This window comes from Canis lupus, chromosome 11 (genome assembly GCF_011100685.1).
Source record: "Canis lupus familiaris isolate Mischka breed German Shepherd chromosome 11, alternate assembly UU_Cfam_GSD_1.0, whole genome shotgun sequence".
NCBI lineage: Eukaryota > Metazoa > Chordata > Mammalia > Carnivora > Canidae > Canis > Canis lupus.
The window spans coordinates 19,718,716-19,734,255 of NC_049232.1; the positions used below are offsets into that span (position 1 = coordinate 19,718,716).

Sequence of the window (15,540 nt, forward strand, 5' to 3'; positions counted from 1 at the left end):
TAAATTGGAAGATAAAAAATAGTGGAAAGAAATTCAGCAGTAACCCAGGATGCCACTAACAGCTCATCAGTAGCATCTGCCCTGAGATCCAGGCCATAGCAGGCTACTGGCTTTGGGGACGTGTGCGGCCAGAAAGGAGGGTTCCACGTGCTGCTCCAAGCAGTCCACATGGGATTTTGGAACTCATGCCATCCTGAGCACCTGGGTCCCTGCTGATCTCTGGACCACAGCCCAACACCTGGCCCTTCCATGGGGCTTCTGGAACAGAAAGAGCGCTTGGGCTCATCTTGTCTTGTCTGTTGCTCTGCCTCTCAAAGGAAACCATGAGCTCAATTAAGATTTAAATGTCTAACATTGATGACAGAGTAACTACTTGTAAAGTTTCTTTGCTCCTTAGCATGATGAAGCCCTAGAGTTTTAGCAAAATGAAGTGCTTGACAAGCTGGAACTAAAACCCAAGGTCAAGTTTCCCTGTGAATGTTTGCCCTTGGTGCAATTTCAGTGTTGACGGGCTACTTGACCTCTGGTGCCCTAATGGAATTTTACAGATGAAACACAGGAGGAGGAATCATTCGGAGTTTGGGTTTATTAGGTATGTGCAACTGCCCTAAACATATTTCTGGTCTCACAGGAGTTGAAACCCTTCATCACTGCCTGTTGATTCCTTGCCCTGTCCAGCTGCAGCCCACCACAAATATTTCGTTTGTTTATTTTTCTTGGGTTGAATATTTTTTTTTGCAATTAAAAAAATTGTGGTAAAATATACAAACACAAAAGCTACCATCCTGACCATTTTGAAGTATACATTTCAGGAGAGTTACATACTTTTGCACTGTCCTACAACCAATCTCCAGAACTTTCTCATTTTGCAAACTGGAAATTCTATACCTCATTAAACTACACTCTCCATTTTTCCCTCCTGCCCAGATCGTGGAAACCACTATTCTACTTTCTTTGCCTATGAATTTGACTATACTAAGTACCTCACATAAGCAGACTCAAACAGTATCTTTTTGTTACTGGCTTCATTCACTTAGCATATCTTTTCTCAAAGTTCATTCATGTTGTAGTAGCTGTTAGAATTTCCTTCCTTTCAAAGGTCAAAGAATTATTCCACTTTATGTACATACCACATTTTAGTTTTCCATGCATCCATTGACGAACACTGTGAATAATGCATGAGTATACAAATATCTTTTTGAGAATCTGCTCTCAGCTCCTTGGGATCTACACCTACAAGTGAGGTTGCTGGATTTTATGATATTTAATTTTTTTGAGGAAACTTCAGGGTACAGGGTTCTAATTTATCCACCTCTCCACCAACACTTTTTTTTTTTTTTTTTGCTATTTTTTTTTAATAGTAGCCATCCTATTGGGTGAGAGGTGATATGTCATGATTTTGATTTGCATATCCCTCATGATTGATGTGGAATATCTTTTCATGCACTTACTGGCCATTTGTGTATCTTTTTTAGAGAAATGTCTTTTAGGTCCTTTGCCCATGCTAAAGTTGTTTTTGCTGTAGTTGAACAAGAGATCTTTTATTTAATACATTTAAAAGAAATCTTTTAAAATACATTTCCTATATATTTCAAGTGTGAAAATACATGGAGCATGAATATCAAAGCCAACATGACATTGGATCTGTTGAGTGAAACCTGAAGCACAGCTTGTCTCTGTCTTACCTTGCCTGGTAAGCTCTTCTGTGTCTTTGAGAGTTTTGAGGCCCATTCCCTCTTAGAGTGTCTTAATCACATTCTTACTGCTATGTCTCCTTCTAGGTGAAATTCTGACTCCTAATGTGTTTTAACTTAGAAAACAAGGTAGTGGTCAGTCTCACCAACTCAAAAATAGAACTTTAGTGCAAGTGCATTTTCTACATGGAAAGGACTTTAGTTTTGGAAGCATCTTGATATTTTGAATAGTTGCAGTTGACAGATAAATGACCAGATAAAGGAGTTTCTGGCCAGCTAAGACTGGGCAAAGAAATGAAATTCTAGAAAAGATGATGAAATGGAACAAATAAGGTACAGCAGTACAGATGTGTGAGGAAAGGAAAGAGGCAGGGAGAGAGAGGGATAGTAGTAACACAGCCTACAACTACTGAGCACTTGCCCGGTGGCTGAACACCACCAAAGGATTATACATGGATTAACTCACTTTATCCTTAGAGCAACAATAAAAGTGAGATAGGTTATCGCTGGTGACCAGTTTGATGATAAGAAGACTAAGGCACAGGGAATACACAGCTAATATGTAATATATGTTACCTGTTATAAAGTATCACAAACTCAATGGCTCAAAATAGCACAATTTTAATGGGTCAGAAGTTTGGGCCCAGGTTGACTGGATCTTCTACTTAGGGTCTCACATGGCTGGAGATGAAAATGTTAGCTGGGCAGTGCTCTAATCTGAAGGCTTTACTAGGGAAGAAGCCACTTCCAAGCTCACTCAGATTTGGGTAGAACTCACCCCTTGAGGTGGTGAAGGCTCCAGTTCCTTCCTGACCATTGGCTGGAGACATGTCTGCACCTGCACATTCACTGCCTGGTTATTTGCAACTGCCAAGATTTGGAAACCATGGTCTGTTAACGAATGGATAAGCAAGATGTGGCATGTGCACAGGAATATTATTCAGTCTTTAAAAAGAAAAAAACAAAACCACCTAGTCTTTCGTGACAACATGGATGAACCTGGAGAACATTATACTAAGTGAAATAATCCAGGCACAGAAAGACTACATGATCTCCCTTACCTGTGGAATCTGGTGGCTACCAGGCATTCAGGGGTGGGGAGAATGGGAAGATGTTGATCGAAAGGTATGAAGATTATTGCAGGATCAGAAAGTTCTGAAGTGGTACTGTGTAGCAGAGTAACTAGATTGGTACTAGATTGCATACATGAAACATGCTCAGGTAGGTGGATGTTAAGTGTTCTTACCACTACACACAAATGTTAGGTATGTCAACTATCTTAATTGTAACCATTTCACAATGTAAACATATGTTTAATCATCATGTTGTATCATTGTATGCGGCCACCCACCAAATCTTTTTTTTTTTTTTTTTCACCCACCAAATCTTTATGTCCCCATTTGTGGGCTGAAATCCTAATCCCTAAAGGTAGGGGTATCAGGAAGTGAGAACTGTGGCAGGTGATTTAGGTCAAGAAGGGAAAGTCCCACCGGGTGGGATTATTCCCTTTTAATAGAAGCCCCTTCTTCTCTGTGAGGACACAGCAAGAGGGCACCATCTATGAACTAGGACAGCAGTCCTCAAAGAACAGTGAATCTGCTGGCATCTTGATCTTGAACTTCCCAGCTTTCACAATTGTGAGAAATAAGTTCTGCTGTTTATAACTACCCAGCCAGCCTATGGCAGCCCAAATGGAGTAAGACAGACACCTCAAATATATACAATTTTTAATTGTCAAGTATATATACCTCAATAAAGCAGGGGGAAAAAAAGTCCTAAAACACATCACTTAAAAACATAACTCTTATATGAAAAATATTAAAGACCTTAAACCAGAACAATTAAGTAATGAAGAGTGAAAAATATCTAAATAAATGGAGAAATATACACTGACTGGAAAACTATAATTTTATGAAGTTATAATTTCCTTCAAGGTATTATATAATCACAAAAATCCCATTCAAAATTGCAATTGTGTAAGTTGATAAATTGGTCATGAGATTTATCTGGAAATGCAAATGATATGAGAACAGCTAGTATATTCTCGAAAAAGAACAGGGTCAGCCAACTTTCTCTACCAGGTACCAGAGTGTGGTATAATGCAAGAGCATTTAAAACAATGTGGTCTTGAGGAGTGGAAAAACAGACTGATTAAACAGAATACAGACCCCTGAATAAACTCACACATGTTACGGACAGCTACTCACAACACAGATGACACACTACGTAATGCAGCAGAACTAAGGATTTATCTTTTCAACAAATGGTATAGAAACAATAATCAATAGTTGGGAGAATGAAACCTTTCCTTACCTTATACTGCACACAAAATTTTATTCCAGATATATTGAAGAACTAAATTTAAAAGGCATACTGGTGAAGTATTTGAAAGGTAACACAAATATGTTCATGAACCTCAAGGGTAAAAAGAGATTTTAGAGCACAAACAAAAACACCATAAAGGAAAAGAGTAATAAATTCCTCTAGTTTAAAATTAAGAACTTCGTTATGACGACACAAACCACGGAGTGGGAAAAGTTATCTACCACAGATATAACTGATAAACGAGTCGTAAGATATAAGAAGATTCTACAAATTGATAAAAACAAAAAAGACTCAAAAAGGCACTTCATAAAAGCAAAAATCAAATGGCTCATACAAATAGGGAAAGGAGCTCAACCATACTACTAACCAGGGAAATGAAAAATAAAATCATAACAAAATACCATTACCTGTCTACCAAAATGGCCAAAAAAGAAAATCAAACCCACCAAAAATACCAAGTGGTCAGAACAGATGGACAGCTGCCAGGAGCCTATGGAGTAGGCAGTTGTTTAGTGTAGACTGTTGGAAGTCTGACTGGTTAGTATATTACCTGCTTTTCATTCCTGTTCAGAGTTGGACCATTTGTGTTTTCTGGAAGATCTCCCTTAGGAGCTCTGGAAAAGACCAATACTCATTTAGTATTCTAGATCCCATATCCAAAAGTACAAATGATGCATAAGGAAATAGTTGTATCCATACTGTCTACTCATTAGTGTCCCAACTGCATCCAAGTACAGTCTGCCTAAAATTCTTTATATTCTGGTTGGAAATGTTTTAGTTTCATTACCTCTGTGAAGGTAAACTCTCCCAAAATATTTCATTGCAGACTGCAGACCTATCTGGAAAGATGGCTAAGAAATTAGGGGCACCTGTGTGGCTCAGCTGGTTAAATGTCTGCCTTGGGCTCAGGTCATGATCTGTGGGCTCCTGGGAAAGCTCCATGATGGGCTCCCTGCTCAATGGGGAGTCAGCTTCTCCCTTTGACCCTCCACACCCCAAGCACTCTAATAAATAAAATCTTTAGAAAAATAAAATTACCTTGCTCTTACCTTTCTAGACAGACCACAAGGGACACATGGTAGTGTGGCGCCATCTGGTGGCTCCGATGTACTTTACCACAGCTCCCTGTTAGAGTCCATGTTGCTCTTCCAAAGGATAGTTTCTGCCCGTGATTATCTGCCACCACAATCCAAGTAAAATGAGCAAAGCTAACACTTTCATATCATCAAATCTAAACCTACGAATTTCTTCATAATGGGACTGAACAACTTTCCATGCTAATGGACAATTTTCCCTCTTTTACATAGCATTTAAGTCTTGCCCATTTTCCACTGAATGTTCTTTGAGCCTACAGAAGTACTTTATGTATTCTGGATACTGGTCCTTTGAAGGTTTTGTGAATTACAATGTCATCTTCCAACTCTATGGCCTTTTAAAAAACGGTATTTTAGGACAGACCTGTCATTTTCTTTAGAGTTGTCCTACCGGGATCTTAAGAAATCTTTCCCACTTGGGAGATTTTGTTAAGATCAGCAGTATTTCTTCTGTAAGCATCTGGCACAACTTTTTGATAAAGCCATCCAGGGCTTCAGTTTTCTTTGCAGAAAGGCTTGTAAAATGAGATTCAACTCCCCTAACAACTACAGGACTACTGGATTTTCCTTCCTGTCAAAGTTTTGTGAAATTGTGTTCTGTAAATTTATTTCTTTTACACCTTAGATATTAAAAGTCTCATGTCTTTAATGGCATTAATCACGATTCTTTTTCATTCCTAGTGATAGTTGTGCTATTTTTTTTTGTTGTTGTTGGTTATCCCCACCAAGAGATTAGCAATTTTATTAGTCTTTTTAAAGAACTCAGTGCTTTTGTCAATCCTTTTCGGAGCATGTTATTTATTAATTTGTTAATTCATTATCTTCTTCCACGTATATGAATTTATTTTGCTGTTACTTTTCTGGTTTTTTGAGAATGATAAGTCATTTGTAGCCTTTCTACTTTTTAATATATGCATTGAAGGCTATAAACGTCCCATTTAATATGGCCTTAATCTCAAATCAAAAGGTTTTGATATTCGTATCTCCATCTTCATTCATAAAAAAACTTTCTACTTTCTACTGGGTTACTAGAGGAAACATTTAACATCCAATTTTTATAGTTTTTGTTACTAACTTCTCATTTAATTCTGTACAGAGAGCCTTCATGAGTTCAACTTTTTGCAAATTGTTAGTATCTTTATAGCTTAACACAGAGCCAATTTTGATCAATGCTCATGTTCACCTAGAAATAAATACTTTGTCGTTACTGATTCAGTGTTCTATAGTCCATTATTGTTTGCTAAATGTGTTGTTCTTGTCTTCTATATCCTTAACGATTTTTTTTTTTTGTCAGAGGGAGGGTAAGTGTGTGTCTGTTTGTTATTTACTGAGAGTTATATTCAGTTTTTGTATATGGACTTCCACTTCTGGTCAAGATGCAGTAACTGGCACTTTACCCTCATGCCTTTAGTGACTAAAAAAAACAGACAAACCATATACAACAATGCTACTTAAGACCCTGGACATCAGGCACTGAAGGACAATAATCCTTGAAAGTACAAGAAACAAGACCTGAGCCTTACCACTGCCCCAGTTGACCACCTGAAGAGAATTTACAGGCCATAATACAAAGGAGGGGAAATGAAGTGGAACTCATCAGTGTTCCAAAACTGAAAACACAGGTGAGAGTCCAGAGAGGTGCAAATGGCTAGAGTTCAATCTTCTATAAACTTCAAGAATAACAAAAAAAAAAAAAAAAAGGATAATTTCCAGCTCTTTCTGTGTGTCCAGTTTAACATTAGGACCCAAACCTAACAAGGATATTACAAGAAAAGGATATTACAGACCATCTCTCTTTTGAATATAGATATCCAATCCTAAACAAATATTGCAAAGTAAATCCAGAAATATGTAAAAATAACATGTCATAGCCAATTAGGGTTTATTCTAGCAAAGAGGAAGGTGAAGTGGGGAGAAGGGGTTGACATTAGGAAATCTATCATTAATAACATAGATAAAAAAATAATCCTATCATCTCGACAGATTTAAGAAAAGCCTTTGACAAAATTTGATAAGTCACACACAAGCAAATTATAAATAAAACATTTAAATTCATAAAGAATGCTTATAAAAATCCTATAGCAATCATTACGATTAATGGTGAATCAGTTTTTCCTCTCAGATCAGGAACAAAATATTCTACCCTGACCACTTCTATTCAATATTGTACTAGCATTGTGACCAGTGCAAAGAGGTGAGAAATGAAATGCAAAATGATTGGAAGTAAATAAATGTCATTACAAGCACATGATATATGCTAGGAAAACCCAAAAGAATCACATAACCAGAATAAATGAATTTAGATTGCTACAAAGTCATTATAAATCAAATATATTTCAATACTCCAGCAACACATTTTTAAAAAGAACTTAAAAAGACACTTCACAAAAGAGAATATCCAAATGTCCAGTAAGAATTCCAAAAGGTTCTCATTAGTATTATTAGTCATTGAAGAAATTAAAATTGAAACCACAGTAAGGTACCAGTACACACTCGTCACAATGTCTTAAATGAGAGAAATGGACATTACTAGTTTGGCCAAGATGATCAGAAGGTCCCTTCTATAAAGTTGGAAAAATAACAGGTCACTAGGCTGCTGCAGAGGATGCCTCTGGGGTGGCCAATACTCCTTGTCTCGGTTTATCAAATGCTTCTGGGGGCTGGGAGGAAGTGTTCCTGAGGTATATTTGTGGACTAGCACATGTTTTAATTACTGGTTCTGGGTCCCCAACAAGAGACAGATATAGTAATGTGTACTTTCCTAGGGCTACCATAACAAATTACCAAAACTCAGGTGTCTTAATTAAAACAGGCCAGAAGTCCAATCAAGGTGTCCTCCAGAGGAGTGAAGAATCTTGTCTCTTCTAGTTCCTGGAGGCCACCGGCATTCTTTCACTTGTGGCCACAGCTCTCTGCTATCTTCACACTGCCTTCTCCACTAGGTCTATTTCTATTTAGAAATTCTGACACTTGTCTTGGCAGATACGGCTCAACCAGGTAATCCGAAGTAATCTCACCTCAGAATGCTTAATTACATCTGCAAAGACCCTTTTCTCAAATACAGTAACATTTACAAATTCTAGGGATTAACAGCTTGATATTTTTAGGTAGCCATCACTCAACCTCTTGTATTTGTATGTAATATTTCTATGTAATATTTCTAAGTAAAGGAATGAATATCTAAGTAAAGGAATGACCATTGTGTCAGGGGAATGAAGGCTAAAGCAAAATTTCCTTCTTGTCAAGGTCCCAGCATCTGATCCCGTCCAAGAAACTACTGCATTTATTGCCACTAAATTACTAAATGCAGTGGCAATAAATTCAGTAGTGGGCAACAGGCATGCTCTGACTGACCAAGCTACATGCCTGTTCAACACCCACTCTTTCCTTCTTCACTGAAAGGAATCCCACTTTTATTTGAGGCCATGGATGGCTCAGCTAAAAAAAGGTTCATGTCCCAAGTTTCTTGAAACCACTGGTCATGTGACACATTTCTGTCTAGCGACATAAAAGCAGAAATATCAAGTACAGCTTCTGGAAAAGCTGCTGTTTTGCTAATAAAAAGGGACATGCATTTACACCTTTCCTCCTAAGCTCTTCCTGTGAAGCAGAGGTGAGGTTGAGTGGTTTAAATGTCAGGGCCCCAAGTCTCTGACAGTACAGTGCACTCACTGAATTAGCTCTGGACAGTCTTCCTGTAGACTTTCCTATTATAAGAGACAAACAAGCCCAAATGGGGATTAACCAGTGTTATTTGGTTTGTAATCAAACACACTTTTTAAAACCTAAACAAGAAGTAGATATTTTATAGACACCACAAAGTCAACAATAATTGGATCATTCCAATTTCTCTGGGGACCTAAAAAAATAAGGCCTTTATACCAATGCTAGCCCCAGACTGGCCCCCCTGAGTGACTGGGTGTAATTATTTTATCTGTGTCCAGACATATGTAATAAAGTGCAAAGAAGGTTAACGTAGACTCTTTATTGATTCCACCAATGTATTAGTAGATATGATAATAATAAATGGTACTTTTACATTCTCTTAACCAAAAATATAACAAATATTTACACTCAGTAAAAATACAAAAAGCATACAGAGGCACTGTCTTTCTAAAAGACATAAGTTTAGGAGGTATCAAAAAATAGGAGACAAACATTGCTCATTACAGGATACTTTACAATCACTGAATTGTGCAGTATAATTGCATTTGATTATGACAACTGTGCAGTTTTGTCTTTTTCTGATAAGCTCACATGGTTTCAATTTTAAAAGATCAAGTACAACTACATTCTGTGTATCAAAAATAAAGAAGCCTTAAAAAAGCACAACAAAAGCTAAAGATGGAACTGGGGTTCAAGTCTAAATTTGAAAATGTACTATGACACTTTTTGAAGATTCATCCCTTTGTTCTAGCCTTTAAGGTAATGCTAAAGGGATACATCTACTTTAATATCACATTTTTTAGAAACAAAATATATCAGGATTAACGATCATTATCACTGTTTTAGTATACAAGGAAACTTGTTTTCCTTTTCGTTTTATAGGGAAAAAAATTTTAGAAAAACTAGGTTTGTTCTTGGAAATCCTCATGATTACTGCCACATCTCAAGGAGGTCATACAGATGACGACAGCGTGACTTTTCACCCTCAAGAGAAACCAGTGAAGTCTTTTTCTGCCCAAAGATCAGATTCAAAGTAATCATTTAGAGGAAGTTAAGAATCTACTATTTAAAATAAACCTTTATGGAAGTATACAGTGGAATTACTAATTGTCCAAATCTTTATTATGAAAAAACTGTTCTGTTGAAACTTATTTGGCAAAACCTTGCACTGTGGATTTACTGCTTCAGTAAGTCCTGACAGATTCAGAGCTAAGGTGGGATGAGGGTACTCCTCTCTTCACTGAAGTTATAAATTTATAAAATAAAAACAAAAATGGGGGTTTAGAATTGGAGCAAATACAAGTTAAGGCTTCTCTTGTTCTTGTCATGTAACAAAGTAAGAGAAGGCCAAAATGTACCCTAAGTTAGAATTAAAATATAAAAATCACAACTCCATGGGTTTTTAGGGGATACACACAGATCAAACTACAATGCATTTGGCTTTAGTTCCTGATCACTGTGATTGGCTGACCCAGACACTCACAGTTGGAGCTGGATGAAAACAAAGGCAGCTACAAGGTGCAGTCCAAAATCACAGCCTCTGACTCTCTGTGCAAGATATTATCAACACCATTAAGGACACAGGACAGGTAAGGCGCCCGTTTTGATTTCAAACACCTGCAAATAAACAAATATTGTGCAAACAGCACATTTTTTTCTGGGGTAATGGATATAAAATAATGAGAATAAATACCCAAACTTGACAAAAAGATGATTATAACAAAGGTATCTTTCCTTTTCTTTGTTTTGCTCTGGACATGACACAGTAATAGGTAAACCAGTAAAGGAACATTTTTTTGTGATTAGAGGACCAGTGTTTACAGGTTAAATCACTATAGTGTGACTTTCAAACCAGGATTTTTGATCCAGGCCACATTCCATGTCAATGGACTAAGAAAGCTATAGAGCCAATTAGCCTCATTCTACTACACCTGGGGAGTGGATTTTTAAGGCTTTAAGTTTCAGATTCATGTTTCTTTGCCCAAAGGAATTTTTCAGATAAGCTATTGTTCCTAAAATGGAGAAACAATCATTTTGGTGGAAAAAATAGATTACTGCCATTTACCACTTGGAAGGGATTTATGATTTTGAAGTGAAGGTGATGGGGGTAGGGTGGGTGCCTAGCTGGCTCAGTCAGTAGAGCATGTAACTCTTTATCTCAGGGTCACAAGTTCAAGCCCCATGTAGGGCATGGAGCCTATTTAAAAAAAAAAATGAAGGGGACAAGAAGAAAGAAAGAGGGAAGAGATAGCTAGGATAAAATGAGAACAAACTCTTGAAAAGGGAAATCACAAATCAGCTAAAACCTATAAATTCACATATGGAAAACCACTCAGAAGTAAACCCATTTTGGCTCCATGTTAATCTGGGTAGTGCACATGAATGGCTTTGGCTTTTTTTTTTTTGGTAGTCACAATAGTTTATTAAGCACTCACATTGACACTAAAAACAAATGGTGAAATTTAAACTTAAGATATAGAAAACACTGTTATTTGATTTGTAAAAATGTGGAAAGTCTAGGTCATCCAGTAAACAGTCACTGAAATTTTAATCAAATACTTAGGAATGCCATGCCCAACAGGCTGTTAAAAATATGTATCTCCTTCCTCTCAAGGGCTAAACTGAGAACCTAGAGAGAATTATTTCCACAATTCTAGCTCCTCTGTTCCCCATAAACTTTTCAACCAATTATTAGCTTGGTGTGCTAACAAGCTTTCTTGCAGGCACCTGGGGGCTGCAGAGTTTATCAGGGTTGAACACAGCCTCATGCTGAGAGATGGGGTGGAGGGGCGGCTGCAGAATATACATATAGCTGAATTCATCTCCATGGTTACACACCAATGATTACATTTGCTTTTAAAAAAATAACTCCACATTTGAGCAGTGAAAAAACTTTTGTTTTGGGTTTCTGCAGAACTCTCCAGAACCCATTCTCTATTTAATGAATTTATACTTTTAGTTAGATGTAGCCTGACTTCCATGTCAGAAAGGATTGGTATACATGATTTTTTAAGAAAAAAATTTCATTCTTTGGAGAGGAAGGTGGCAGCCCACCCAATCAAAGCTTCCCTTTCCCAAAGGACTGACAAGAAACCCCATGGCAGCTTCATTTGGCCTTCCAAATCTGCAGACGGCAGTATCTTCCTTCCTAACACTTCAACCACAAAGGGTTTCCTATCCCACTCAAATGGAGACCCTTCATTGCACTGGTGCTACAGATCAAGTTCATATCTGTATACAGATTAAATGTATCATCCTGTAAAGATGACTTCAGTTTGGTCAGACCAGAGACAGTTTTATGGCCTTAAACATAAACATCTGCTAATGATAACTCCCCAATACAAAGAAAACCACAAAACATCAAATAATAAGTTACTTCTCAAATACATGAATATCCTTGGTATTGGCAGACATTTTGAATTTGTCCGTTAACCCAAGCTATGGCTTGGAAATACTACTAAATTACTATATTAAAAATAACTTGTTAAAGAAAAATCTATACTGATATACATAGGGAGGACTCTGAGTTTGAATCTGTTCTAGTAACTGTGGTCCCAAGGCAGTACTGGTGTCGAAGTGAAGACTGGTTTCCAGGCACAACATCCATAGCTGAGGAAACTCTGCATCTGCAAGGATTCAATAAAAGGAAGCATGATTCAGGGCTAGGTCATCGCTCAGAGTACAGGGAACGAGACCTCTGGGTTAGTAGCAGCAGCAAGCTGTTCGTTGGCAACAATGGCCTGCGGAATCATGAGGTGGTACTGCCCACTCCTTCCTCGACGGCTTTCGGTAAACTTCAAGAGGGTCCTCCAAAGGCTACACTGCTGAGACCTGTTCATTTTCTGAAAACAGTAAAAACACCATTAAGTGGTAGATGAGGCATATTAAAGAAGATCAACTTACAGTCTAGTCACCTGTTTAGAAAATTAGTCACTTTCAACAAAGAAACTGTTTTTCTCTCAAATATCCCATCAAGGCCCAGATTTTATTACAAGGAGGTTATGGGTGCTAATGGCACAGCGGGCTGACAGACAGCAATGCTATAACTGATCTTTACCACTTCATCACTCTACTGTTTGAATCGATAATATTTCATTTATTTTTAATAAAGCAAGCCAATAATCAAAATGCTGCCCCAGTTGCAGTCAGTCAAAAGTTCTGCTAGTGAGAGGGAACATCATCAGCACAACTTCAGGTAATTAGGTACTCTGAAGTTTTCAGGCATCCATGTAAGACACAACTCCACCACTATCAAAATTATCCTATCAGACTGAGCTGCTATTTGTCAATTCTGGAAGAAGGGTATGGGGCATACAGAAACATGCCGGTTACTCTGTCCATTAAAAAAATACACCGCTATATTTACGGATTTCTTTCTTTCTTTTTTTTCTTTTTTAAAAAGCAAAACAAAAAAACCAGATTGCTAAGGTATTTAAATGTACGATTATATGAAATAACTTAAATTAACGATTATATGAAATAACACAGGGTAAAGACCAATTAATGTATTCAGCAATTCATTCAAGATCCATTAAGGTAGTTTGTCAACATACCATCTGCTTCGCTATCTGCGTCAGTCACATCTGCTAGTTTAGGATGGGATGGCTGCAAAATATGCCTCTGAGGCTGAGTTACAATCCTCGATGGAACACAGGCCACGGGGCTGCTACCGAGAGAAGTGGGTGGCAGTCTAGAGAGGCTGTCATGCATCATCTTTGACCTCTGCACTGCCACGCTATAATCTGGAGGTTTTAGGTGTAGGTGGGGTCCTTCCTTTAGGTCCGCTAAAGAAATCCCCATGTATCCTGGAGGAGTGGGAGGTGGCTCCCTATACCTATCCTCCTTCTTGGGTGAAGTGACACAGTACACTGGCATGAAAAACAAGCAATGGAAACGTTAATGAAAAATGCAAGAAATGAAAAAAAAGACATACTGAAACTTATTACAATGATAAAAACAAAACTCAAAAATAGACTAAATGAATATATTTGAATACAGTGACAGATTAAAAACATAATACCTAAAACTTAATATTTAAACCTGTTATTCAAACATATAAATCACACTAGGTCTTATAACTACAGTGACAGATTTGAAAGAAGTGACACAATGACAAACCCTCCTCTAGGGTGAAGCCCTGGCAATTCATAGATGACTGCCTGGCTCCCAGGGGACACCAACCCCAGAAACATTCAATGGTTTACCCTGAACACCTATGCTCTGCTGACTGGGAAGAATTTCAGAGAAATGACGTTGGGGCCCTCTATTTCAGGGCTTTCCTACCCTGTCCTTGAGACACAAACCACTGTTGTATGTATGGCACTTATGGGGAGACTACTCGTCAGTCCTGGCATATCAACAACTTGAACTTTCCGAGTACAGAGGACCCAATTCCTTTGAGGACCTTACTTCTAACTTCTGATCTATGACTAAGTAAAAAGAAAGGCATTATTTTAGGAAACCCATCTTAAATTTCCCTGATTTTTGGTGCATGTTCAAAATAATTGTGACTTAAAATCCTTTTCCCTAAGTCTGTGTAAGGCAAAGTTTCAAGAAGCTTCAGAAATTGGTTAAATAAAAGAGGAGGTTCCATGAAATTAAGACCAATTCACAGGACCTGAAGGACAAATGGCTCTATATTATTGATGTAACTTTTAAAACACAAACACTACCTACATATTAAACAGAATGAAGAAGGACCATCTGATAATTCTAATATTAACTCCTCTTTTAGACGATGGTGTTTGTCCATACTGAAACTTCTACAACTGTACCAGCAGAATCTGCATGTAGTATCAAGGTCTTAAAGGATTTTAATTCCCACCCAAAAGGATGGGGCAGGGAGAGAGGGTGGGGTGAAGTCATCAAGACCAATAAGGCAAGAATGAATAATTTTCCCAGAGTCCCCTAGAAATAAAAGATTTTTAAAAATATAGTTACTTAAATGGACAAGAGATTACTTTTATATCGTTGCACACAAACATTTAGATATCCATATAGCGGTTACCCAAAAAGGTTTAATATAAAATCCTTGGGAAAAAAAATGAACGAACTGAAAATCCCAATCTATACTGCAACTTGACAAGTAAAAATGTACTAGGAATGTGCTATAAAAATCAGCACATTTTTCACATTTTTCGTAATTTAAATTGACTTCATGAATATGTTATAAAGTTGATTCAAAGTATAGTCATTTCATATACATAAAAAAGCAGGGGCTATTATATCCAAATATTTGTGTAATTCAAGGAGGAAGTGAAAAAAAAAATATTTGATAGCTAAATACTAGAAGAATACATATACCAAAAAAGCTGTGTGCGGTTGGAATGGAACCCACAACAGGAATTCGCATACCCCTGACATGTGCTAGGAGACTATAATGAAAAATATTTGGGACTCCTTTATCAGAATTTTCCTCACTTTTACTACCTAAAAATAATACCAGATTCAAAATTTCTACCATGCATGTATAGCAATTGTGGTCCAAACAATTTATGAAGTGACAAAGAGAATAATCCCTTTGTTACTACTCCATGGTAAAACACAATCTCTTCTCAATGAAACCAAAGAAATCTCAAAAACAAAACACAAACAAAATTATCAACTTAATTACACCAGCCCTTTTGTTTTAATAAGCCTGAATACTTGCCTCCAAGCCCTTGAGAAATCATGAACTTTTTGGAAGTACTTTGTTTGTAGAGGGCAGGAAGAGAGGCTGGAGTGAAAGAAGGAATATTTCCAAGAATAAAAGTCTAGGCCAA

The 15,540-nt window shown here is 37.4% G+C and overlaps 1 protein-coding gene across 8 annotated transcripts in view; it reads right to left on the reverse strand.

Moving 5' to 3' along the window:
- Positions 1 to 9,078: 9,078 nt before the first annotated feature.
- Positions 9,079 to 15,540, reverse strand: part of RAPGEF6 (Rap guanine nucleotide exchange factor 6) — a 210,821-nt gene continuing 204,359 nt past the window's right edge. For 6 of the 8 annotated variants that reach the window (XM_038552078.1, XM_038552079.1, XM_038552074.1 and 3 more), the window contains 2 exons: positions 13,333 to 13,647; positions 9,079 to 12,621 (listed from right to left, as the gene is read on the reverse strand). In XM_038552078.1, the coding sequence (XP_038408006.1) occupies positions 12,596 to 12,621; positions 13,333 to 13,647 (341 nt within the window). In that variant the 3' untranslated portion in view covers positions 9,079 to 12,595. The remainder of the gene's footprint in view (positions 12,622 to 13,332; positions 13,648 to 15,540) is intronic. The other 2 variants (XM_038552080.1, XM_038552076.1) reach the window with 1 other exon arrangement.